This window comes from Panulirus ornatus, chromosome 65 (genome assembly GCF_036320965.1).
Source record: "Panulirus ornatus isolate Po-2019 chromosome 65, ASM3632096v1, whole genome shotgun sequence".
Taxonomy (NCBI): domain Eukaryota; kingdom Metazoa; phylum Arthropoda; class Malacostraca; order Decapoda; family Palinuridae; genus Panulirus; species Panulirus ornatus.
Genome location: NC_092288.1, coordinates 911,022 through 937,497, shown reverse-complemented (window position 1 = coordinate 937,497; position 26,476 = coordinate 911,022). Strand labels below are relative to the sequence as shown.

The 26,476-nt window shown below is 39.3% G+C and overlaps 1 protein-coding gene across 1 annotated transcript in view; it reads left to right on the top strand.

Annotated features, from left to right (window-relative positions):
- alpha-Man-IIa (alpha-mannosidase 2) overlaps positions 1-26,476 on the top strand; it is a 148,723-nt gene that overhangs the window by 26,798 nt on the left and 95,449 nt on the right. The window contains exons 4-7 of the mRNA XM_071657753.1: positions 3,975-4,131; positions 9,027-9,174; positions 15,999-16,170; positions 21,035-21,175. Of these exons, the coding sequence (XP_071513854.1) occupies positions 3,975-4,131; positions 9,027-9,174; positions 15,999-16,170; positions 21,035-21,175 (618 nt within the window). The remainder of the gene's footprint in view (positions 1-3,974; positions 4,132-9,026; positions 9,175-15,998; positions 16,171-21,034; positions 21,176-26,476) is intronic.

Sequence of the window (26,476 nt, the reverse complement as noted above, 5' to 3'; positions counted from 1 at the left end):
GAGAGAAAAGATACCTTTAAGAGAGAAATGAGGAGAGCTGTGCAGGATGTTGATCCATGGTGGAAACTGTGTTTATTGGTGAATTAGATGGATGGGCCAGGGACTGACAAGAAGAGTTTAGGTAGATATGAGGGTCCAGGTGTTGATAACTAGTGAAAGAATATCTGTATGTGGGTATCATTAATGCATATATGTGATTTCAACATAGATTCATTGGTAGACATGGCACATACACTGGTAAAACAGATGAAAGCCTAATTGGAAAGTCTTGTGATTAGAAAGAACGTGATAGATATTTTTTCATAGTGACTGAGATGGCATAGGCAAAACATGCCCTAAGTCCACCTCCTATGAAATACAAATGTAAAAGAAAACATAAGTTGAAAAGTTGAAAAAGAATTCTTTAGCTTCATTGTTCATGGGAAGAAGGTGGTCTCATAACAGCCAGTCCATAAGTAGCTGGGCTCCATGTTGAAACTGTAGGAAACAGTGGCCAAATGCATGACACAGGTCCAAACCTTAGGGATGGGAACACACAGACAACTCATGAGAACAGTGCCTGAAATGCTACCTATAGAATAAAGAGAAAGGAGTAAAATCATGGTGTTAAGAAAGGGAGGGTTGAAAAGAGATGATGCCAGGAGAATTAGTGTAATGAAATGCTTGTGATTCCATTCTAGTTAACAGAGTGGTGGAGGATGAGCCATACCAGATGTGTGAGCAGTGTTCCATTCTTATGCAAATAAGACCCCTTGAATATGAAATAGCAGCTCACAAGAAAACTTATAAGGGCACCTTGCTATTATGGTAAACGGCGATCATGTATGAAAAAAAGGAATGATCTAAGATATGAATAGCATGGAAAGTTATGTAGGGCCTGGATGTGGAAAGGGAGCTGTGGTTTTGGTGCATATATATTTTATTTATTTATCTTATTTATTTTGCTTTGTCGCTGTCTCCCGCGTTAGCGAGGTAGCGCAAGGAAACAGATGAAAGAATGGCCCAACCCACCCACATACACATGTATATACATACACATCCACACATGCAAATATACATCCCTATACATCTCAATGTACACATATATGTACACACACAGACATATACATATATACACATGTACATAATTCATACTGTCTGCCTTTATTTATTCCCATCGCCACCTCGCCACACATGGAATAACAACCCCCTCCCCCCTCATGTGTGCGAGGTAGCGCTAGGAAAAGACAACAAAGGCCCCATTTGTTCACACTCAGTCTCTAGCTGTCATGTAATAATGCACTGAAACCACAGCTCCCTTTCCACATCCAGGCCACACAGAACTTTCCATGGTTTACCAATATATATATTGGTGACTGAGTTTGTGAAAGTGTGTGAAAGAAGAAAGTTAAGAGTAAATGTCAATAAGAGCAAGGTTATTAGGTACAGTAGGGTTGAGGGTCAAGTCAATTGGGAGGTAAGTTTGAATAGAGAAAAACTGGAAGAAGTAAAGTGTTTTAGATATCTGGGAGTGGATCTGGCAGTGGATGGAACCATGGAAGCGGAAGTGAATCATAGGGTGGGGGAGGGGGCGAAAATTCTGGGAGCCTTGAAGAATGTGTGGAAGTCGAGAACATTATCTTGGAAAGCAAAAGTGGGTATGTTTGAAGGAATAGTGGATCCAATAATGTTGTATGGTTGCGAGGCGTGGGCTATGGATAGAGTTGTGTGCAGGAGGGTGGATGTGCTGGAAATGAGATGTTTGAGGACAGTATGTGGTGTGAGGTGGTTTGATCGAGTAAGTAATAATAGGGTAAGAGAGATGTGTGGTAATAAAAGAGTGTGGTTGAGAGAGCAGAAGAGGGTGTTTTGAAACGGTTTGGTCACATGGAGAGATGAGTGAGGACAGATTGACCAAGAGGATATATGTGTCAGAGGTGGAGGGAATGAGGAGAAGTGGGAGACCAAATTGGAGTTGGAAGGTTGGAGTGAAAAGGATTTTGTGTGATCGGGGCCTGAACATGCAGGAGGGTGCAAGGCGTGCAAGGAATAGAGTGAATTGGAACGATGTGGTATACCGGGGTGGACGTGCTGTCAATGGATTGAACCAGGGCATGTGAAGCGTCTGGGGTAAACCAGGGAAAGTAGTGTGGGGCCTGGATGTGGAAAGGGAGCTGTGGTTTCGGTGCATTATTACATGACAGCAAGAGACTGTGTGTGAACGAATGGGGCCTTTGTTGTCTTTTCCTAGTGCTACCTCGCGCACATGAGTGGGGAGGTGGTTGTTATTTCATGTGTGGCCGGGTGGCGATGGGAATGAATAAAGGCAGACAGTATGAATTATGTACATGTGTATATATGTATATGTCTGTGTGTGTATATATATGTATACGTTGAGATGTATAGGTATGTATTTTTGCGTGTGTGGACGTGTATGTATATATATGTATATATATTTCTGTCTTGTGTCTCCCCTTATGATGTGATTATTACACGAAAGTGCACTTGGGAACTTTTCGTGTTCCATTTTCCCCGTGGACTCATAGGAATATATATATATATATATATATATATATATATATATATATATATATATATATACGTTGAAATGTATAGGTATGTATATGTGCGTGTGTGGACGTGCATGTATATATATGTGTACGTGGGTGGGTTGGGCCGTTCTTTCATCTGTTTCCTTGTGCTACCTCACTAATGCGGGAGACAGCAACAAAGTATAGTTAATAATAAAAATATGAATAGCATTATTGTTATCTACTGATGGAGGACTTCATCAAGGGAACATCATTCCATATTCCCATTTGATTTAGATGGCCTTTTGGCCTTGGCAAAATATATGTTTGTACCTCTGGAACCTTGAAATCACTTTCAGCAAGGAATATCTCTACATGGATTAAGAAATTCATTTTATAGGCTCAACCTGGACTTAAAGGTAGAGCACATAATATGAGGAAGGTGGCCTTTACTTAGCCTTCCTTAGAAACATTTTTTAGGAGGATATCAAAACAGCCTTTTGCATTCATTTACCACATTTGTCAAGTGGTACCTCAGTTCAGATGTGGATCTACCCTGTTTAAGTCTGGAGATTCCTTCGTGAGGAGAGACAGATTCCTTAGTGCTTCCAAATCACCATTGAATATGTTCATTCTGCCAGTTTTGGGTCTAGTCTTCTCATCAGAAAGTTTTTCTCAAAAGTCTTCTTTGTGTGTAGGAGAGGTTTTGAGATTTGAAAAACATTATCTCTCCAGGGCATTGTCCTCTGAGCATTTTTCTGGTTTTCTTACTATGCCCTTCCTTCCCCCCTCATTTCATTTTTCATAAAAGCTTATTTTGTGCCAAATGTAACTGTTTTTGATAGATTTCTGTAAGCTCTGAATACAGAGCTTCTAGCTGCTGGGATTGAGGGCTTTAAAGGTGTCATCTCTGGTTGGCTGCAGGCAGGCCTGAAGCATGAGATGCTGTGACCATGGTTGAGTAGTTAGTGAGGGATAAGGAAGGTCAGTGCTTCTTCATTGAAAAAACTGAATGTTGGAAGGCCCTTACTCTGATTTTCTTAGAGATATCCATTTATACAAAGGACTGATCCTTTCTTGTAAGTGGTAATCCTCTCACATCTGGATTGATTCTTGGTCTGTATCCTTACTTGACAGAGTTGAGTCAAAAGCAGTCTGACATATAAGATCTCCCAGACTAACTTCAAAACTTGGCCTGCATGCCCTTTGCTGCAATGTTGGTTCACTTTCTCTCTCTTGGTTTTTGCTCCTGAGAGCTTGCTGCTTTGTGTACCCACCACTAGCTAAAGCACACAATACTCAGCTGTCATTCACTGACCCACAAAGTTTTTCTTCATGACTGAAATTGATTATTATGCATATTTATAAAATGTTTTTGCTTATTACATTGATATGTTTGTGGTTAAGTTATATAAACTACTGTTATTTAGTTACTGGTGGAAGAATGAATTATTATGGTTTCAGGAGCAGCATAAATGCAGTTAACATTGCTGAAGTGCCTGGACTAGATTTACCTCACAGAAGCTCCCCTGTTCCAGTTCACTACAACCTCACATATGCTGCTGTAATGCAGGATGATTGTATTTTTGCTCAGTCTGGTCCATCTACAGCAGATATTCAGGTTGGATTCTCAGTCTTTTGTTTTTCACACTTTACTGAAGCAAAGTTCAATTAATGCTTTGTTCATGTTCGTATGCATGTTCTGTTTGTCCTTTTTTCAGATATATTCTCTTTTTCATCACAGATATATTATCATGTATCCCTGGAGATGAGAGAGAATAATATCCATACGTCTTTGAAGAGTTATAGAAGTCATCTAAGAGGGGAGGGAGTGAGATTCTGAAAATCATTTCTCTAACATGATTACCTTGTAGAAGGGACAGAAGGAGCCAAGCAAGGATATTTTCTCAAAGGCTAAATTGTCCATTTTTGATGCTACCTTGCTAAGTTGGATTGGGCAGGATATAGGGAAAGTAAAATTATTTTTACCATTGTCAGAATTATGATTTGACTGAAAGAGTAAATTAGCTATTATTTGAGACAGCTGTAACCATGGAGATATGAAAATGGTACAGTCTGTATTCTTCATGCAGAAATCTCTGATACTGACCATCACACTTTTACATGTTAAAAACTCAGCTTGCAATGCATAGTACATTACTGAAGAATTTTTGTATGTTGGCTTGGCTTTTATTATCTATGACAGTTGCCTTTTTCCTTCACAAGCATTGATAATGTTTGGAAAGTATAAGGGTCATTTTTAAGTATTTGATATGCAGTACTTACAAAGAAATATACCTTGTTATTGCAAATCATAAAACATGTTTGCAAGCTCATTTTGATTTAACAAGATATAAAGGTTATGCTCTTTGAAAGCCTTGCGATGAGCAAAATTATAATTTGCATTACATTAAATCATTAGGAAATATGGAGTTAAGGGAAAGGGATGCAGAAAGTTGACTCTCTTGTGCATTAGATGACTGCTTTGTGCTGTTATTGCACTGTTTTAGCAATACAGGAGCTGTGCTGTATATATCATGAAGCATTTGAATGATGGAGAAAATAAATTCCCATCAAGTGGCATGAGAAATGAGAGGCTAACTGTAGTCATTACACCTAGTCTCTGGTGGCAAGATGGACAAAGAGAGGACATTGGCATTGCATGTTTTGACTGTTAATGGATATTAAGGTAAACCTTAGCTTTAAGCAAAAGTTGGATGAGGTTTTCATAGTTGCTTTTGATATCTAGAAGTGTTTCACACAATCATTGATTAGTTAGTGAGGTTTTGATAAGTTTGATTTTTAAAAGAATTCTAATTACTGCTAAGAGAAGCTGAGTGAAGTTTTTATAGGTTTGATATCTAAAAGTGTTTCACCAACTTGTGCACAACTAATCACAGTAATGTGACTAGGCATTCATTTGCCATGCCATCTCAGATACCATATAAGCAAAACCCTCAACTTCTATCTTCACTTTGTTTTTGTAAACCTTTCCTCACCTATTTTCTCCATATGTCCAAACCATTTTTCCTCACACTCTTCAGCTCTCTTAACCACACTTTTTATTTTACCAACCATTTCTTTTACCATTTCACTACTTACTTGATCAAACCACCTCTTACCACTTATTGTCCTCAAACATTTAATTTCCAAATGTCCAGCCTCCTCCTCACAGCCTTATTGAGAGCCCATGCCTTGTGTCTATACAATATTGTTGGGACTGCTACACTTTAAACATACCTATTATTTTCTTTCCAGATAACGTTCTCTGTTTCCACACATTCTTCAGCACTCCCAGAACCTTTGCCCCCTCACCCACCCTATGACTCACTTCCTCTTCCATGGTTCCCTTTGCTGGCATGTCCACTCCAAGGTATCTAAAATACTTCACTCCCTCCAGGTTTTCTCCATTCAAACTCAGACCCCCAACTAACATGTATATCAACCCTGCTAAACCTAATAACCTTATTTTTATTCACATTTACTTTCAACTTTCTCCTTTCATGAAATCTTCTGAACTCAGTCACCAACTTGTGCAGTTTCTCTCTTGAATCCTCTACAACTGCTGTATCATCAGCAAATGACAACTGACTCACTTCTTAGGCCCTTTCATCCCTTATGGACTGCATACATGCCCCTCTTTCCAAGATTTGCATTAATCTCCCTCACCATCCTCTCCATAAACAAATTGAACAACCATTTTGACATCACACACCCCTGCTGCAGACCAGCTCCCATTCGGAACCATTCACTTTCATATCTTCCTACATGTACACATGCTGAACACCCTTGATTAAAACTTCTCACTGCATCTAGCATATCATGTTAAGATCCTCCACAAGACATTTCTGTCAAACTTATCATATGCCTTCTCCAGATCCATAAATGCCACACACAAAACCCATTTGTTTCTCTTAAGTATTTCTCACCACATTGTTTAAAGTAAATACCTGATCCACACAACTTCTACCACTTCTGAAACAGCATTGCTTCTCCCCAATCTTATGCTCTCTATATGACTTCACCCTCTCCATCAGTACTCTCCCATACAACTTACAAGGTACACCCATCAAACTTATACCTCTGTAGTTTGAATGCTCCCCATTATTCCCCTTGCCTTTATGCATTGGCACTATACATACATTCCACCATCATCAGGCACCTCATTATTATCAATACATTAAGAATCCTCATCAACCAATCAACAGCACAGTCACCCCTTTTATTAATTCAGCTGCAATACCATCTACTCCAGCTGCCTTGCCATATTTCATCTTATGTAAGACTTTCAGCACCTCCTCTCTCTTCAGCAGACCACTCTCCATGACTCTTACTTCGCAAACAACCATACACCCTACATATGCCACTCTGTCATCAAATGCATTCAACAGTCCTTCAAAGTACTCACTCCATCAACTCCTCACTTCATCACTACTTGTTGCCACTTTCCCTTTTACCCCCTTCACCAATGTAACTGTTTCTTCTCTTGCTTTTTACACATTATTAATCTCCTTCCAGAACATCTTATTTGCCCTAAAGTTTACTGCTACTCTCTCACTCCAACTCTCATTTGCCCTCTTTTTCAATTCTTTCACCTTTCTTTTGACCTGCTGCTTTCTCTTATATGTTCTCCAATAATTTGCACTATTACCCAGAAAGTATTGCCCAAATGCCTCACTTTTCTCTTTCACTAGCAATTTTGCTTCATCCCGCTACTCACTATTTGTAAGCTTTCCACCTGTCACCTTTCGTATGCCACATGATGCTCATATCATTGTCAACCTTTCCTCACTCATTCTTTCCATATGTCTAAACCAAAACAGCACACTCTCTTCAGCTCTCTCAACCACATTCTTTCTAATACCACACCTCTCTCTTACCCTTTCATTACATATTCGGTCAAACCACCTCAGACATTTCATTTCCAACACATCCACCCTCCTCCACAAAGCCTTATCTTTTGCCTCTGCCTCGCATCTATATGATATTGTTTTGCGTGCTATACATTCAAACATACCCATTTTTGCCTTCCCAGATATCAGTTTCTGTTTCCTCACATTTTTCTGTGCAATAGAAGATTTAAGGGTAGATATGTATGGATGATATCTTTTTGTAGGGAAAGTGGAATAGATGATCTTTTACTGTTATCTGGGAGGACATGGCATTTCATGTATTGTTATTTGCATTTTATTTTATTCTATTATACTTGATCGCCATTTCCCGCTTCAGCAAGGTAACACCAGGAAACAGACGAAGAATGGCCCATCCATTCATATACATACATATACATATCAACATATACATATATACACAGACATATGCATATATATACATATACATATTCATACTTGCTTGCCTTCATCCATTCCTGGTGCTACCCTGCTCCACAGGAAACAGCATTGCTACCCCATGCTTCAGTGAGGTAGCACCAGGAAAGCAGACAAAAAAGGCCACATTCTTTCACACTTAATCTCTAGCTGTTATGTGTAAGGCACTGAAACCACAGCTCCCTATCTACATCCAGGCCCCACAGACATTTCCATGGTTTACCCCAAACGTTTCACATCCCCTGATTCAGTCCATTGATAGCATGTTGACCCCAGTATACCACATCATTCCAATTTACTCTTTTCCTTGCATGCCTCTCATCCTCTTGTATGTTCAGGCCCTGATCACTCAAAGTCTCTTTTGCTCCATCCTGTCACCTCCAATTTGGTCTCCCACTTCTCCTTGTTCCCTCCACCTCTGACACATATATCCTCTTTGTCAATCTTTCCTCTCATTCATTCCATATGTTCAAACCATTTCAATGCATCCTCTTCTGCTCTCTCAACCACTCTCTTTTTATTTCCACATATCTCTCTTACCCTTTCATTATTTACTTGATCAAACCACCTCACAGGACATAATCCCCTCAAACATTTAATTTCCAACACATCCACCCTCCTCCATACAACCCTATCTATACCCTGTGCCTCGCAACCATATGATATTGTTAGAACTACACATTCTTCATGGCTTTCAGAACCTTTGCCTCCTCCCCCACCCTGTGACTCACTTCCTGTATTGTTATTTGTAGAAATATTATTTTCATGTGCTGGGTATATGCCATCTATGCAGTTCTGTTCAAATGTACACTGATGAGGCACTAAAGGCTAAGAAGTGGCACTGAAGTTCATTGGTTATGAAAGCTTTAATGCTGTGGCCAATTGCTTGAGGGAGTTCTGTTTGGGAACAAATGTCAGAGATATAGATAGATAGTATAGATAGAAATGTACGATAAGTAACCCATGGCTTTAATATTTTAAAGATACAAATTTTGTTTGGTATGCAAATCTAGGAGGTGTTGACTTTCGCATTTTCCCCCAAATATAATATTCTTAATGCAAGAGATCAGTTTTTGTGTTTTTTATATTTCTTATTCTTTTCATTCATTGAGGAACAAGTTTTATCACTCCTCACTGCATTAGTTAATAGTTGTTATAATGTTAAGATATCTTCTGTGTACCTCTACAGATGGAAGCTGTTTATACCTTACTAGAATTTGACAATCCTGATGGTGGTGCTTGGAAGCAAGGGTGGAACATTAAGTATGATGCAGCACAGTGGTCATCTGAGAAGAAATTAAAAGTCTTTATTGTCCCACACTCTCACAATGATCCAGGTACAACGGAATGTTTTAATATTTTTTATCTTTTTTGGTATCATCTAGTGAAATGCCTTTAGTTTGTTATGGTTGGTACCAAGTAATTGCTGGATTGATGATTTTTTTGTGGAGTATAGATAGTAAACATTTCCTAGGATTCTGTACAATTAGTTAACAGTAAAGACTGGAAATGCAGCCGGTTTTATTAATTAGATATATTCATGTAATTCAAAGCATTCATATACACTAAATTTTTGCTCTAAGTTCCTTATGCAAAAGTTTTCAGCTTTTTACTTAAATGTAAGAATTGATGTGCAGAATCAATACAGATTGACTACTTGGTATTAAGCACTTTTAGATTAGTACAATGAAAGATAAATTTTTATAGGTGAAAAATACTGATTTTGAATGGGAAATTTATTAAGATGCACTTATTCAGGATATGCTGTACTTGAGAATGGGCATTTGAAACCACTGCTGATTTTACCTTAGAATTTCCTTTGAAATGACATTGATTGCATAGTATCAAAACAGTTTTAGGGAATGGGTTGATTGGTTTTTTTTTTTTTTTTTTTTTTTTTTTTTTTTATACTTTGTCGCTGTCTCCCGCGTTTGCGAGGTAGCGCAAGGAAACAGACGAAAGAAATGGCCCAACCCCCCCCATACACATGTACATACACACGTCCACACACGCAAATATACATACCTACACAGCTTTCCATGGTTTACCCCGGACGCTTCACATGCCTTGATTCAATCCACTGACAGCACGTCAACCCCTGTATACCACATCGCTCCAATTCACTCTATTCCTTGCCCTCCTTTCACCCTCCTGCATGTTCAGGCCCCGATCACACAAAATCCTTTTCACTCCATCTTTCCACCTCCAATTTGGTCTCCCTCTTCTCCTCGTTCCCTCCACCTCCGACACATATATCCTCTTGGTCAATCTTTCCTCACTCATTCTCTCCATGTGCCCAAACCATTTCAACACCCTCTTCTGCTCTCTCAACCACGCTCTTTTTATTTCCACACATCTCTCTTACCCTTACGTTACTTACTCGATCAAACTACCTCACACCACACATTGTCCTCAAACATCTCATTTCCAGCACATCCATCCTCCTGCGCACAACTCTATCCATATCCCACGCCTCGCAACCATACAACATTGTTGGAACTACTATTCCTTCAAACATACCCATTTTTGCTTTCCGGGATAATGTTCTCGACTTCCACACATTTTTCAAGGCTCCCAAAATTTTCGCCCCCTCCCCCACCCTATTGATTATACATTAGCTTTAAACTAGTTACTTCATAGTATTAACTTTGGTGTAGTGTGTAGTGCTGCAACATTGTTTGTGGTAAGATTATTTCCATTTTTCCTACTGGGACTTATATTCTCAAAGCAATTCCTTGGATTCTCTAGAAATATTTCTTCTTTCTCAGTTATATAGAAAGTGATATATGAATAAGTTGGTTAGGTCACTGTAGAAGTGATGTGGTGTCACTCACTGGACTTCACTTGCATGAGGTTACATGGCAGTTAGAATGTCATCTTTGCTGGGGTTGTAGTACTGTCAGTGGATTAAAGGAGTACAATTTGTATTAGATAACTGAATATCATTGTGGAATAATGCTCTTGAATCACTAGAGTAAAACCATCACTGTAGAATAGGAACTTGGTCAGTTTTGTGCTCATCAAGCATATTTGGAGCCATTTGTAGTTGTGTGTGTGTGTGCAACCAAGGATGATTCTTAACTTAGTTTGTTTCTTCATTTTCATTTATGTCACCACTGACAGTAGATATTCTGTCTCTGGGTTAGAGTCAGAGGGCATACAAGCATCTGCTTGTTCTTTATTTTATGGGATTGATAAATTCAAAATTAATGATGTGGAGAGGTTATGGGTTCTAATAGTGTGCTAACTTCCAGTCAGTCTATGATTTTCATTTCATTACTGGAGGACCAAACAAATCATGCATATAACTGTGTTTTGTTTGTGAATTTCGAGTCAGGTTGTGGTGGGTTAGATGATTTGTCACTCATGTATGTGAAGTCTGCACTCGTAGATATAGGTTCTGTTTTGTCCCTTTTAAGATCTAAAAGTTTTTCAGTTATCTGCGTTGATATCAGTAAATAGTGGAGTTGATTCTTTAAGGCATAACAAGTTGTTTGGCAAGATTTTAAGGAATTTTCAGATATTTTTGGGATATGGGAGCTCCAAATTTCTATTGCTCTGGAACTGTAATACCTTAACTTACATGACATTTGATAGGAGGCACAGGATAACTTTAACTTATCCTCGAAAATGATTCTTTATGCAGATGTAACTGCAGTTCAGTCAGGTATGTTTATGTGTTTTTTTTTTTTTTTAATTTATATCCTATGAAAGCTTAGCATTTTCCTTTATGGTTTGTAGAAAAGCATCTTTTGAGAACTGAAGTGCATTTTTTCAAATGTTTGCAGTTTAAGGTAGAGTGATGAAAATGATATGTTCATTCACATCTTAGACAGAATTGATAACATTTATATTTAATTCAGATATTTGTTTATGCATTAGGCCTAAGAATACAGTTTCAAGAATCATAGTAAAGTTTTCTCTCATTCTCTTATTTAAGTCATGATCTTAGGGAATCATTTGTCTTTTAAGGATTTTGAAGGCATAAAGGTGTCAGAGGAAGACTACGTATGGGGAAATAGAGTGGAAGAGTACTGAAGGGAGAAAAATAGTAGAAGAGTACTGAAGGGAGAAAAATAGTAGAAGAATAAGTAAAATGGTGTATGCGAGGGTGGCATGTAAAGATCGGAATAAACAAAGATTCTTTTGCCAAGGCCACCCACTTGATGGCATTTCCTGGAGGGAACAGGCACCAGAGATATAGACAGATAGATTGATCCTCGATATTGATAAACGTATGAATAAGTTTGTGCATTGACTTTGTGTTGTGGATGCCCAATAACTCAGTAGCCTTAGGACAATAGATCTGCTCATCTAGTATTTTAATGTTTTATTAGTTCCAGCAGGGTAGTTTATTGTGTCTTTTGTTCATTACTTTATTAAACTGTTTTTTTCAGTGTTGCAGGTGCTGGCTGAGAGCTGTCCTTAATGGTACAGTATATGAGGTTTAGATTTACAAATGTGCTGTTCAAGAATTGTCTCAATCATTTCTCTGCCCTAGTTGAACATGTCTTGTGTGATAACATACCTGTTGTAAGTATTATTTATTTTGATCAGTAGAATATTATTGAGATGAATGGGCACATCTGATCAGTCTTTTGTATTTATTTCAGGAACTTCTGTCTTGATTGCATGAAGAAATGACTGTCTCCCCGCAGCTTTTAAGTTTTCTCTATAATGTCATTTACAGTTCTTTGCAGGTGGGGATTGAGCATAGAAAATAAGTGTCAAAGTATAGAGACTGATTACAATAATTGAGAAATTTGCAAGCTGCAGATGAACAATTTCCATACAATCCATTTCTTGTTGGTTTGTGTATGGGATAGACATGTTGTACTTAGAAACTGGTTAGTTTGTCACATGCAGCTATGATACCATATCAAGGATTTTGTTGGATTGATGATTCAATTGATAGTAACTCGGCAGCCTTTGGACAATAAATCTACTGCTCACCTAGCATTTAAACATGTTTGTGGTTCCAAAGAGGAAGTTTATTGTGTCTGTTCATCACTTTAGTAAGTCATTTGTTTCAGTGTTGTAGATGTAGGTTAAGAGCACTATATGAGGTTTAGATGTAGATTTAGATTTAGGATGTAAATTTGCTGAGAGGAGCAGCTGGTAGGATGTATGAATCACTATCCTTTGGAGCTGAATGTGGGGATTTGTAGAGGTTTTCAAAAAAGTGTAAACAATACTGGGGAGAAGAGAGTGGTGAGAGTAAGTGAATCTGGAAAAGAGACTTGCATGAAGAAACATCATGAGAGATTGAGTGTAGGGTAGCAAAAGTTGAGAGTAAATGAAGCAAGGGGAATGAGTGAGGAATGGGAGGCATTTAGGGTGATGGCATGTGCAAGAGATGCATGTGGCCTGCAAAAAGTGGGAGATGAGCAGATTAGAAAGGGTAATGATTGATGGGATGAAGTACAAAAATTGTGAGTGAAGGAGAAAAGAGAGATGTTTGGACAATATTTACTGGGATGGAGTACAAATGATTGGGAGATGTATAGGAGAAAGTGGTGGGAGGTCAAGAGGAAGTTGCAAGGCTTGAAAAAGAGGGCAAATGAGAGTTGGGAGTGAGCAAGTGTCTGTAAGCTTTAGGGAGAATAAGATGTTTTGGAAGGAGGTAAATGATGTGCGAAAGACAAGAGAACAAACAGGAACATCGGTGAAAGGGGCAAAAGAGGTAGTGATAACGGGTAGTGATGAAGTGAAGGGGAAATGGAGTGTGTGTTTTGAAGTATTGTTTGATGCATTTGATGATAGAGTGGCTTGGTTGAGATGGTATGCAAAGTGAGAGAGTCATGGAGAGTGGTTTGTTGAAGAAAGAAGAGGTGATGAAAGCCTTGTGTAAGATGAAGTGTGGCAAGGCAGCTGGAATGTATTGTATTGCTGTTAGATTTAATAAGAAAGGGAGTGACTTATGTTGTTGATTGGTTGGTAAGGATTTTCTTTGTATGTATGGATCATAGTTAGGTACTTAAGGATCGGCAGAATGTGTGTATAGTGCCATTGTATAAATGTAACTGCATTGGCGTACATTTGTTGAGTATACCTGGTAAGTTGTATGGGAGAGTATTGATTTAGAGAGTGAAGGCATGTACAGAGCATCAGATTAGGGAAGAGCAGTGTGGTTTCAGAAGTGGCAGAGGATGTGTGTGGATCAGGTGTTTGCTATAAAGAATGTGTGTAAAAGTATTTAGAAAAACATAGATTTTTATGTGGCATTTATGGATCTGGAGAAAGCATGTGATAGGGTTGATAGAGATGCTTTGTGGAAGGCCTTAAGAATATATGGTGTGGGAGGTAAGCTGTGAGAAGCAGTGAGAAGTTTTTATCAAGGGTGTAAGGCTTGTGTATGATTAGGAAGAGAGGAGAGTGAATGGTTCCAAGTGAAGGTTGGTCTGTGGCAGGGATGTATAATGCAAACCATGTTTGTTCAGTTTGTTTATGGATGTGGTGGTGAGGGAGGTAAATGCAAGTCTTGAAGAGAGAGATAAGCAGTATGTGGGGGATGTGAGGGCTTGGGAGATGATTTAGTTTTTGTTTGCCAATGATACAGCACTGTTAGCAGATTCAAGTGAAGAACTGTAGATATTGATGGCTGAGTTTGAAAGTGTGAAAGAAGAAGGTTGAGAGTAAATGTGAATAGAAGCAAGTTATTAGGTTTAGCAGGTTTGAGGGACAGGTTAGTTGAAGTGTGAGTTTGAATGGAGAAAAATTGGAGGAAATAAAGTGTTTTAGATGCTTGGGAGTGGACTCAGCAGCTAATGGAACCATGGAAGTGGAAGTGAGTCAGAGGGTGGAGGAGGTGGGTGGGTGTGGGTGTGTGTGTGTGTGTGTGTGTGTGTGTGTGTGTGTATCTGTGTGACAGTGTGTTAAGACAGGATGTTATCGGCCCTAGGGCAAAAATGGGTATGTTTGAAGGAATAATAGTCCCAACAATATTATATGGTTGCAAGGCATGGGCCACAGATAAGGCTGTGCGGAGGAGGGTGGATGTGTTAGAGATGAAATGTTTGAAGACAATATGTATTGTGAGGTGGTTTGATCGATTAAGTTATGAAGGGCGAAGAGAGATAGTTGGTAAATAATGTGGTTGAGGGAGCTGAAGAGGGTGTGCTGAAATGGTTTGGACATATTGAGAAAATGAGTGAGAAAGGTTGATAAAAAGGATGTATGTGTCTGAAGTGGAGGGAATATGGAAAACGGGGAGAACTTGGAGATGGTGGATAAAGTAAAAAAAATTTTGAGTGATTGGGACCTGAACATGCAGAAGGGTGAAAGGCATGCATGGGATAGAGTGAATTGGAATGATTCGGTATACTGAGGTCAATGTGCTGTTAATGGACAGAACCAAGATATGTGAAGTGTCTGCGGTAAACCATGCAAAGATCTGTGGGGCCTGGATGTGGATTGAGAGGTCTGGTTTCATTGCATTACACATGTGAGCTAGAAATTGGATGTTAGCAGATGTGGCCTTTCTTTGTTTCTGGTGCTCATGCAGAAAATAGCATTCAAGTATGAAAAAAAAATCAGATTTGGTGCTCAAGAATTATGTCTTTTTCATGTTCTGTGCCCAAGTTGAACATAGCTTGTTTGCCACTGTACCTTTTGTTAGTGTTTTCGATTTTGATCATATGAATGTTATTGTGATGAATGCACACATTTGATGAGTCTTCTGTATTTGTTTCAGGAACTTTCATACTCAGTTGTCTGAATAAATGACTACCCCCCCTTCAGGTACAACAGTTTACTGTATAATTTCTTTTACAGTTCTTTGCAGTTGGGGATTGAGCATAGAAAATAGGTATTAAAGTAAAGAGACTGAATACCATAATTGAGGAATAGGTAAACTGCAGAGCGACAGTTTCCATACTTTTCATTTCTTTTTGGTTTGTATGTGGGATAAGCATGTCAAACTTAGGGACTAATTAATTTGTCACTTGCAGTTGTGACAACATATCAGGGATTGGCTGGTAGTTAGGTAAACTAGAATTTTGTGGGACTGGTGTATTTCACATAAGACTGTGAAGCAGTTTACACTCTTGTTTCTTAGCATAGGTGCTTTCCTTTTCTGTATAGATTAAAGGCATAGATATCTGCTGTCCACATTCAGTCAGGCAAAGTAAGTATCCATTCTTTAAAAAAAAATCTTTTCTAGGTTGGATTAAGACATATGAGCATTACTACAGTGACCAAACTCGTCACATCTTGGACAATATGGCAGAGAAGCTACCTCAGGACCAACGACGTAAATTCATTTGGGCAGAGATTTCATATCTCTCAATGTGGTGGGATCAGCAACCTGAGAGCATCAGGGATACAATGCGGAGGTAATAATTGTCTGTCTGTGATCATTTTGTTCACATTTTACTTTTAACTCCTTAACTACTCCTTGCTTCATGTGAAGTGCATGGAAATAGACTCTTAATGCTTCACACACTATATGATATGTTCTCCCTGTATTACAGTACTTTTGCTTGGTGCCAAATATTGATGTGCAGCGATGGAGTCAAAAAGCGTGGTAGTTTATGTAAAGCTTCCTGTTGTACCAGTATTATGTATATCATTACACTTCATCACATGGACTTACTGACATTTTTTTTGTGATTTCATCATTGCTAGTTGTGTGGTTAATGTAGTAAAGTACACTGGCCGTGCATCATTGCTAATCTAATGGAGACTTGATTAGATTACATGTAAAGTATTCACTGTACTACTGGTCATCATAAAGGATAGAAGAGAAAGAATCCTATCTGTGTGTTTACTGTATGTCATAGAAGGTGACTAAAAGGGGCAAGAACAGGAGGCTGGAAGTCTTCCTTTCCTTTTATTTTCAATTGAAAGTAGAACAGTAAATGGAGCCTAACAAAGAGTGCTCATCATCCTTGAAGGCTCAGGTTGGGATGTTATCCTAGTGTGCATAGATATGACTAGGATGAGAAGGATGGGATAGGTAGTTTGTGTAAGGAGAGGAATCTGGATTCTCTAGCTCTAAGTGCAAGGAAGCTCAAAGGTAAGGGGAAAGAATATTTTAGAAATGTCTAAGAGATAAAGTCAGAGGTTAGTGTGAAGGGGGACTGACAAGGAAGGAGTGGCACTTCTGCTGAAATAGGAATTGTATGAATATGTGAAATAGTATAAAGAAGTGAGTCTCAGGTTAGTGTAGGTAAAATTGAAAGTAGATTATGAGAGGTGGGTGAATATTAGTGCTTATGCTCCGAGTAATGATAAGAGAGAAGAAGAGAGGCAAGTGTTTAGGTAAGAGCTGACTGAGTGTGTCAGTAGTTTTCATGCAAGAGATTGAATATTAGTTATGGGTGATTTGATTGCAATTGTGGAAAATGTGGCAGTTGAGGGTATAATTTTAGGGCATGGGATACCCATTGTGAATGAAAATGATGAACAGTTTGTAGATTAGCATGCTGAAAAAGGACTAGTGATTGAGAATAACTGGTTTGAAGAGAGAGACATACAGTGCATAAGTATATGTGAAAGATTGGGCCAGATGATAAGCAAGCATTATTGGATTATGAATTAATTAAAAGGTATGTGAGAGTCTCTTGGATGTGAGTGTGCTGAGAAGGGTAGCTGGAAGGATGTCTGATCACTGCTTGTTGGAGGTGAAGATGAAAATTAGTAGAGGCTCTTAGAAAGAGGTAATGATAAGGGTGGGAAAAGGCTGGTGAAAATGTGTGATTTTTGGATAAGACCCTTGTGTGAAGAGGTAAGAGGAGAGGTTAGGTAAAGAAAAACAAAAGATAAGAGCAAAGTAAAACCAGCAGAGTGGGCAAGTAATAGGAGACATTTAGGGAAGTAGAGCTTGCATATGCAAGAGAAGAGTGTAGTGCATATAGGGTGGGAGATGACCATGCGAGATAGGTAGGGAGAGGCAAGATGAGAAATTTAAGATGCTAGTGAAAGAGAAAAGAGAGATGTGTTGGTTTTCCCTGAAAGGAAGGACTGCATCTGATTGAGAGATGTACAGCAGATAATGGGAGAATGTCAGAGGAAGGTGCAGGGGCTGGAAAAGAGGGCAAATGAGAGTTGGGGTTAGAGAGAATTGACAAACTTTAAGGAGAATAAGGAAATAGTGCAAGGAGAACAAGAGAACTGATAGAAGCATCACTGAAGGGAACATATTTGGATAAGGTGAAGAAATAGAATGAATCAGTTGAAGGCCTGTTTAATGTGTTAGATGATAGGGTGCAGATGTTGGGTGTTTGGAGCATGGAGGTATGCAGAGTGAGAGCGTCATGGGAAGTGGGTAAGTGAAAAGAGGTTCGGTGGTGAAAGCCCTGTATAAGATGAAATTTGTTGAAGTGGATATAATTGCATTTGAACTTGTTAAGAAAGCGGGTGTTTTTTGTTGCTGATTGGTTAGTTAGGATTTTCAGTATATGTATAGCTTATGGTGAGGTGCCTGAGGACCATGGGTGGCTGAGGATTGGTTAAGTGTCTGTACAGCAAGGGGGACGGAAGTGAATATTCAAATTCTTATTTCTTTCTTTCATGCTTGTGTGCTGTTTCTTTTGTTAGCAAGGAGTGACAGGAACAGATAAGGAAAAAGGCCTCATTCGCTCACATTCACTCTCTAGCCATTATGTGTAAGAAACTGAAAATGCAGCCTCATCTCCACAACCATGCCCCACAGACCTTTTTCTGTGGTTTCCCCTGGCTGCTTCATATATCCTAGTTCAGTCCATTACCAGCATGTTTTCCTGTATAGCGCATTGCTCCAGTGCACAGTCCCATGCACAACTTTCACTCTCTTGCACATTCAGGCCTCAAGCATTCATAATCTTTTTTGCTCCACCCTTCCATTTCCAGTTTGGCCTCCTCTTTCTCCTTGACCCTTCCTTTCCTGACACATATATCCTCTTCATCAACCTCTATTTATTCAGTCTCTATAATTTTCAAACCATTTTAGTGCACCCTTTTCAGCTTTCTCAACCATACTCTTCTTATTAACATGCCTCTCTCTTAATCAACCCTCCTCACACCATACTGTCCTTAGACAGTTCATTTTCAATACATACTCCTTCTTCCATACATTCGTGTCTATAGTCCATGCCTCACATCCATACAGCATCACTGGTACTACTATACCCATTGATGCCTTTCCAGATGATGACTTTCAAATTATTCATCAGTGCTTCCAGAACCTTCATCCACTTTCCTACCATGTGACACTTCCTTTTCCATGGTTCCATTCACTGCCGTGTCCACTCCTGTGTATTGTATCTAAAACACCTAGCTTCCCACATTGTGTTTCTCTGCAAATTCACATCCTAAGTAAACTGTCTCTTTGCACTGCCTCCTCAGTATTTTTTTTCTGCAAACTTGCACCATAGGTAACTCATCTCTTTGCTTTGCTAATTCGTATAACCTTGCAGTTGTTCACACTTATTTTCAACTTTCTCCTTTCATAAACTCTCCCAGACTCCAACCTCTGCAGTTTCTTACACAAATCTGCCACCAGTGCCATGTCATCAGCAGACAACAACTGAACTACTTCCCTGACATTCCAAACTTCTTATCAGCTGCCAACCTGCCCCTCCCTCCAAGACCCTTGCTTTTCTGTCACTCACCACCCCATCCATAAACAAATTGAATAGCCATGGTGACATTAAATCCCAGCGCAGACCACCCTTCAACTAGAACCACTCGCCCTCCTTTTTACCTACTCACACACATACCTTACACCCTTGATGAAAACTTTTCATTGTTTTTAGTAACTTTCCTTCTACACCATATATTTATAAGCCCTTCCACAAGGCATCAATATTAACCCTGTCATATGCTTTCTCCAGATCCATAAATGCCCTATACAAAACCTGTTTCTCTAAGTATTTCTCTTAGACACATTCTTAATACAAATGCTTGATCCTCACATCCTCCTCCATTCTTGAATCCACATTGTTTCTCACTAATCTGATGCTCTGTACATGTCTATACCTTCTCAAACACCACTGTTCCATGTGACTTGCCAGGTACACTTAAGGTACACTCGGTACTCGCCAGGCATGTATTATCATATATCTCTTTCATCATTATTGTAGATGGAATGGATCCAGTTTTTTAATCTTTTGTGGTCATTCATGTGCCCCAGACCGTTGATTTAAGCGCAAAGTGTTTCTGTATTCATTCAGTCTTGTTTATTTCTGTCTGCTTTTCTGGTGCATATACACCACAGCAGTATTCAGTTTTTGTTTCATATATGCATAGAACATTGTCATTATTAATTTTCTCTTTCTTGTTGCAAATGTTCTCAATATTATTCCGCTGATTGTTTGGTTTGAAGTCCAGTGTTATCACTTTGTCCCTTAGATTGATTTTTTTTCATTTACAATATTTGTCAAATCCTTGATGTTTACTTTATTTCTTTTTTATAAGGTTCTTCTGTATGAAGGTGCTGAAATATTATGAGTTGCCCCAAGACTTATTTGTTCAAATTTCTCTATTTTAGTTTCATTGGGTTCACTTTTTTGAGTTATATGTAATATCTAAATACTTTTGCACTTTTTTTTTTTATTTTCCTCTGATTTTCCTATGCTTGTATGAGAGAGAGAGAGAGAGAGAGAGAGAGAGAGAGAGAGAGAGAGAGAGAGAGAGAGAGAGAGAGAGAGAGAGAGAGAGAGAGAGATTCCAGCTAAAAAAGGAGGTTTTAGGTTAAGTAAGGGGGTGAGTTTATTATGTGAACTAGTTTTGACTGAAGTTTATCAAGAAGGAAGATGGAATAAGATCAAACAACACCCAAATATTTAAGCAGCTTGCCATTCAGAGACAGGTCAGACTTCCTGAGCTCTTTTTTGTTTTTGATTCATATCTCATATTTGACAATGGGGCTGAAGGGAATGTGTCTGTGTCCAGTGTTATTACTTAGTGGTCAGAAAAAGAATTTCTGCTTCCTGGCTGTGCTGTATTATGTAGGAATTGTAAGACCATGGGGTTATGATTACAGTACATCCTTTTTGGTAAGGATATGGTAGACATATTGTATTGTGATTTATCTCTAAATCAAAATCAGTTTATTAGTTTGTAAGCAAATCTTTTTATAGTATCAATAGATTTTATGTGAATGTTTTTTATAGCTTAAACAATGGGATTTTATATGAATGTGAATATTAGATGTTCCATTTCTACTTAAGAAAGTGTTAATTCATCATTCTTTTTTATGCCATTATTCATCTTCAGGCTGGTGGACCGTGGACAACTGGAGATAGTAACTGGTGGCTGGGTCATGAATGATGAAGCCAACACACATTACTTTGCAATGCTTGAACAGATGGTAGAGGGGCATGAATGGCTCAAACTTAATCTGGGTGTCAAACCCAAGTAAGGCCATGATTTTGGTTTTATAATATTTTCCAGAATAGTATGAGTATTACCCAAACACATAACTTTTTGCACCATTTAACATCTTTGTGTTAGAGAATGCTTGCTAGGTGGTACCTTCAATAATGACTATTGTTAAAGTATGCATAACAGCAGTAATTTGCCATTTTTATGAGGTAGGGGACTGAACTAGTTTCTTAGGTATGGAAGAGTTTGTTGTCCCTATACCATAGGCAATTTTTTTTTCATCATTATGGAAGAACAGGAGCATCCTGTGTAGTGTATGGTAGTGGAGTATGACTGTGGATGATTAAAAGATTGATGAGTTGACTTATACCTGGGTACAAGGGATAAAGAACACTATCCATGTATCTCATGTGTGTGAACTGGAACAAGGGGCTGCAGATCTTTCCCTCTTGTATTAACTTACTTAAATGGGGAGCAGAGGAGAGAGCCAAGTGAGATTTTTTCCTCAGAGGCTCATTTGTATATTCCTGCCACTTCCACTGTAAGGTGGGAAAGGCAAGCAAGTATGAAAAGAAAAAGTAGAATTGGAAAAGGCAGTGCTGGACTTACCTGAGAATGTTGGAATGTAATAGGAAATGAAGCTAGGATGAATAAATGAAATGCATGAAAACATAAATGAAAGAGTGCAGAAATTATAATTTTGAGCTCACATCTTATACATTTTTCCCCAGTTTTGCATGGGGTATGTATCCCTAGAAAAATGGGTTTACAGTGAATCTGCCCAAATCAGGCCAAATCTATCTTTCTATTCTGTCTGTATCATTGATGCCCATTCCTTCCAGGAAATCCTATCAAGGGCATGGCCATATTTTTCTCCCTCCAGTACTCTTCCTATCTATTCCTCCCTGTCATTGGTGGTCTTCCTTTCCCACTAACCAATTTAATCATACCATCATACACCTCTTGTAAACTCAGTCTTGCATTCTTTCCACATTCCCAAACCAACTCAAAGTATTATGTTTCATCCAACCTGTTTGTCATTCCCTTTGCATGCCCTGCCAAAATGAATCTCTCATACACCCCCCTCATTTCTTTTTCTATTTCTTCAAGTAATACCACATGCTCCTGTCAAGTAGCTCATTTCCACAGCTTAGATTATAGACCTCTGTGACATGTTTCATGTTCATATTTTGGCTGCATTTATCACGATCAGGAGGGCTATGCAGTCCCATTAACCTTTATTCACTTCCATATTCGCATCTCTATCCTTCATTACTCTGTGAAGTGACCCAATTACTTTTCAGTGCTGTACTGCTTGCTTCCTTATGTCTCCTTCCATATCACCAGATTTACCTAAGATAGCTCCTAATTACTAAATTCTGTCACCTCCACTAGTCTTTCTCTCCCGTTATAATAGTTTAGTACACTTCCTTCTTTCAAACACAAGTACTTTGCTTTTACTTATGTTTACATTCATTTGCTTATGCTTACACACATCATTAAATGCACTTACAACCATCGACAACTCCATTTTACTTTCAGCAAAAAACACGGCATCATCCACAGACAGGCTTGTCACAAGCCACCATACTTCATCACCACACTCCATCTCTGCACCCACTTTCCCTACTTTTGCTTTCATCCCTCTTATCGCTCCATCCAGATATATGTTAAAAAGCCATGGTGACATCACATATCCCTGCTGCATACCCATATGCATACCAAGACTTTTGTTCAACTCTCCATCCACTTTAACACATGCATTTGCAACACTATAGAGGGCTTTCACACCATCCAACAGTTGGCCACTTACCCCATATATCCTTAACAGATTCAATGAATAATTCCATTCGACTGTAATATACTTTCTCCAGATCCATAAAAACTGCATGCAGCTTCTTAGTATTGACTATCTACTTTTCCACAATCATTTTTACCACAAAAATCTAACCCACACATCCCCTATCTTTCCTATACTCCCCTTGCTCCTCACTTATTCTGCATTCATTGACTTCCATTACTGTGTTAACTCACTTTTCCTGGTATACCTAGCAAACTTATTCCCCAGAGTCAACAGGTCTCTCAGGCCCTAATATTACTATCCCTGGGGATAGGGAAGAAAGAATACTTCCCACGCATTCCTCACGTGTCGTAGAAGGCGACTAAAGTGGACGGGAGCGGGGGGCTGGAAACCCTCCCCTCCTTGTATTTTAACTTTCTAAAAGGGGAAACAGAAGAAGGAGTCACACGGGGAGTGCTCATCCTCCTCGAAGGCTCAGATTGGGATGTCTAAATGTGTGTGGATGTAACCAAGATGAGAAAAAAGGAGAGATAGGGAGTATGTTTGAGGAAAGGAACTTGGATGTTTTGGCTCTGAGTGAAACGAAGCTCAAGGGTAAAGGGGAAGAGTGGTTTGGAAATGTCTTGGTAGTAAAGTCAGGGGTTAGTGAGAGGACAAGAGCAAGGGAAGGAGTAGCACTACTCCTGAAACGAGTGGTGGGAGTACGTGATAGAGTGTAAGAAAGTAAACTCTAGATTGATATGGGTAAAACTGAAAGTGGATGGAGAGAGCTGGATGATTATTGGTGCATATGCACCTGGGCATGAGAAGAAAGATCATGAGAGGCAAGTGTTTTGGGAGCAGCTGAGTGAGTGTGTTAGTAGTTTTGATGTACGAGACCGTGTTATAGTGATGGGTGATTTGAATGCAAAGATGAGTAATGATGCAGTTGATGGAATAATCGGTGTACATGGGGTGTTCAGTGTTGTAAATGGAAATCGTGAAGAGCTTGTAGATTTATGTGCTGAAAAAGGACTGGTGATTGGGAATACCTGGTTTAAAAAGAGAGATATACATAAGTATACGTATGTAAGTAGGAGAGATGGCCAGAGAGCGTTATTGGATTACGTGTTAATTGATAGGCGTGCGAAAGAGAGACTTTTGGATGTTAATATGCTGAGAGGTGCAACTGGAGGGATGTTTGATCATTATCTTGTGGAGGCAAAGGTGAAGATTTATAGAGGTTTTCAGAAAAGAAGAATGTTGGGGTGAAAAGAGTGGTGAGAGTAAGTGAGCTTGGAAAGGAGGCTTGTGTGAGGAAATACCAGGAGAGACTGAGTACAGAATGGAAATAGGTGAGAACAAACGATGTGAGGGGAGTGGGGGGGGAATGGGATATATTTAGGGAAGTAGTGATGGCTTGCGCAAAAGATGCTTGTGGCATGAGAAGCATGGGAGGTGGGCAGATTAGAAAGGGTAGTGAGTGGTGGGATGAAGAAGTAAGATTATTAGTGAAAGAGAAGAGAGAGGCATTTGGACGATTTTTGCAGGGAAATAATGCAAATGAGTGGGAGATGTATAAAAGAAAGAGGCAGGAGGTTAAGAGAAAGGTGCAAGAGGTGAAAAAGAGGGCAAATGAGAGTTGGGGTGAGAGAGTATCATTAAATTTTAGGGAGAATAAAAAGATGTTTTAGAAGGAGGTAAATAAAGTGCATAAGACAAGGGAACAAATGGGAACTTCAGTGAAGGGGGCTAATGGGGAGGTGATAACAAGTAGTGGTGATGTGAGAAGGAGATGGAGTGAGTATTTTGAAGGTTTGTTGAATGTGTTTGATGATAGAGTGGAGAGTGGCAGATATAGGGTGTTTTGGTCGAGGTGGTGTGCAAAGTGAGAGGGTTAGGGAAAATGATTTGGTAAACAGAGAAGAGGTGGTAAAGGCTTTGTGGAAGATGAAAGCTGGCAAGGCAGCGGGTTTGGATGGTATTGCAATGGAATTTACTAAAAAAGGGGGTGACTGTGTTGTTGACTGGCTGGTAAGGTTATTTAATGTATGTATGACTCATGGTGAAGTGCCTGAGGCTTGGTGAAATGCTTGCATAGTGCCATTGTACAAAGGCAAAGGGGATAAAATTGAGTGTTCAAATTACAGAAGTATAAGTTTGTTGACTATTCCTGGGAAATTATATGGGAGGGTACTGATTGAGAGGGTGAAGGCATGTACAGAGCATCAGATTGGGGAAGAGCAGTGTGGTTTCAGAAGTGGTAGAGGATGTGTGGATCAGGTGTTTGCTTTGAAAAATGTATGTGAGAAATACTTAGAAAAGCAAATGGATTTGTATGTAGCATTTATGGATCTGGAGAAGGCATATGATAGAGTTGATAGAGATGCTTTGTGGAAGGTATTAAGAATATATGGTGTGGGAGGCAAGTTGTTAGAAGCAGTGAAAAGTTTTTATCAATGATGTAAGGCATGTGTACTTGTAGGAAGAGAGGAAAGTGATTGGTTCTCAGTAAATGTAGGTTTGCGGCAGGGGTGTGTGATGTCTCCATGGTTGTTTAATTTGTTTATGGATGGGGTTGTTAGGGAGGTGAATGCAAGAGTTTTGGAAAGAGGGGCAAGTATGCAGTCTGTTGTGGATGAGAGAGCTTGGGAAGTGAGTCAGTTGTTGTTGGCTGATGGTACAGCGGTGGTGGCTGATTCTTTGTGAGAAACTGCAGAAGCTGGTAACTGAGTTTGGTAAAGTGCATGAAAGAAGAAAGCTGAGAGTAAATGTGAATAAGAGCAAGGTTATTAGGTACAGTTGGGTTAAGGGACAAGTCAATTGGGAGATAAGTTTGAATGGAGAAAAACTGGAGGAAGTAAAGTGTTTTAGATATCTGGGAGTGGATTTGGCAGCAGATGGAACCATGGAAGCACAAGTGAATCATAGGGTGGGGGAGGAAGCAAAAGTTCTGGGAGCCTTGAAGAATGTGTGGAAGTTGAAAACGTTATCTTAGAAAGCAAAAATGGGTATGTGTGAAGGAATAGTGGTTCCAACAATGTTATATGGTTACGAGGATTGGGCTGTGGATAGAGTTGTGCGCAGGAGGGTGGAAGTGCTGGAAATGAGATGTTTGAGGACAGTATGTGGTGTGAGATGGTTTGATCGAGTAAGTAAAAATAGGGTAAGAGAGATGTGTGGTAATAAAAAGAGTGTGGTTGAGAGAGCAGAAGAGGGTGTTTTGAAATGGTTTGGTCACATGGGGAGAATGAGTGAGGAAAGATTGACCAAGAGGATATGTGTCAGAGGTGGAGGGAACAAGAAGTGGGAGACCAAATAGGAGGTGGAAAGATGGAATGAAAAAGATTTTGAGTGATCGGGGCCTGAACATGCAGGAGGGTGAAAGGCATGCAAGGAATAGAGTGAATTGGAACAATGTGATATCCCATGGTCGACATGCTGTCATTGGATTGAACCAGGGCATGTGAAGCATCTGGGGTAAACCATGGAAAGTTGTGTGGGGCCTGGATGTGGAAAGGGAACTGTGGTTTCGGTGCATTATTACATGACAG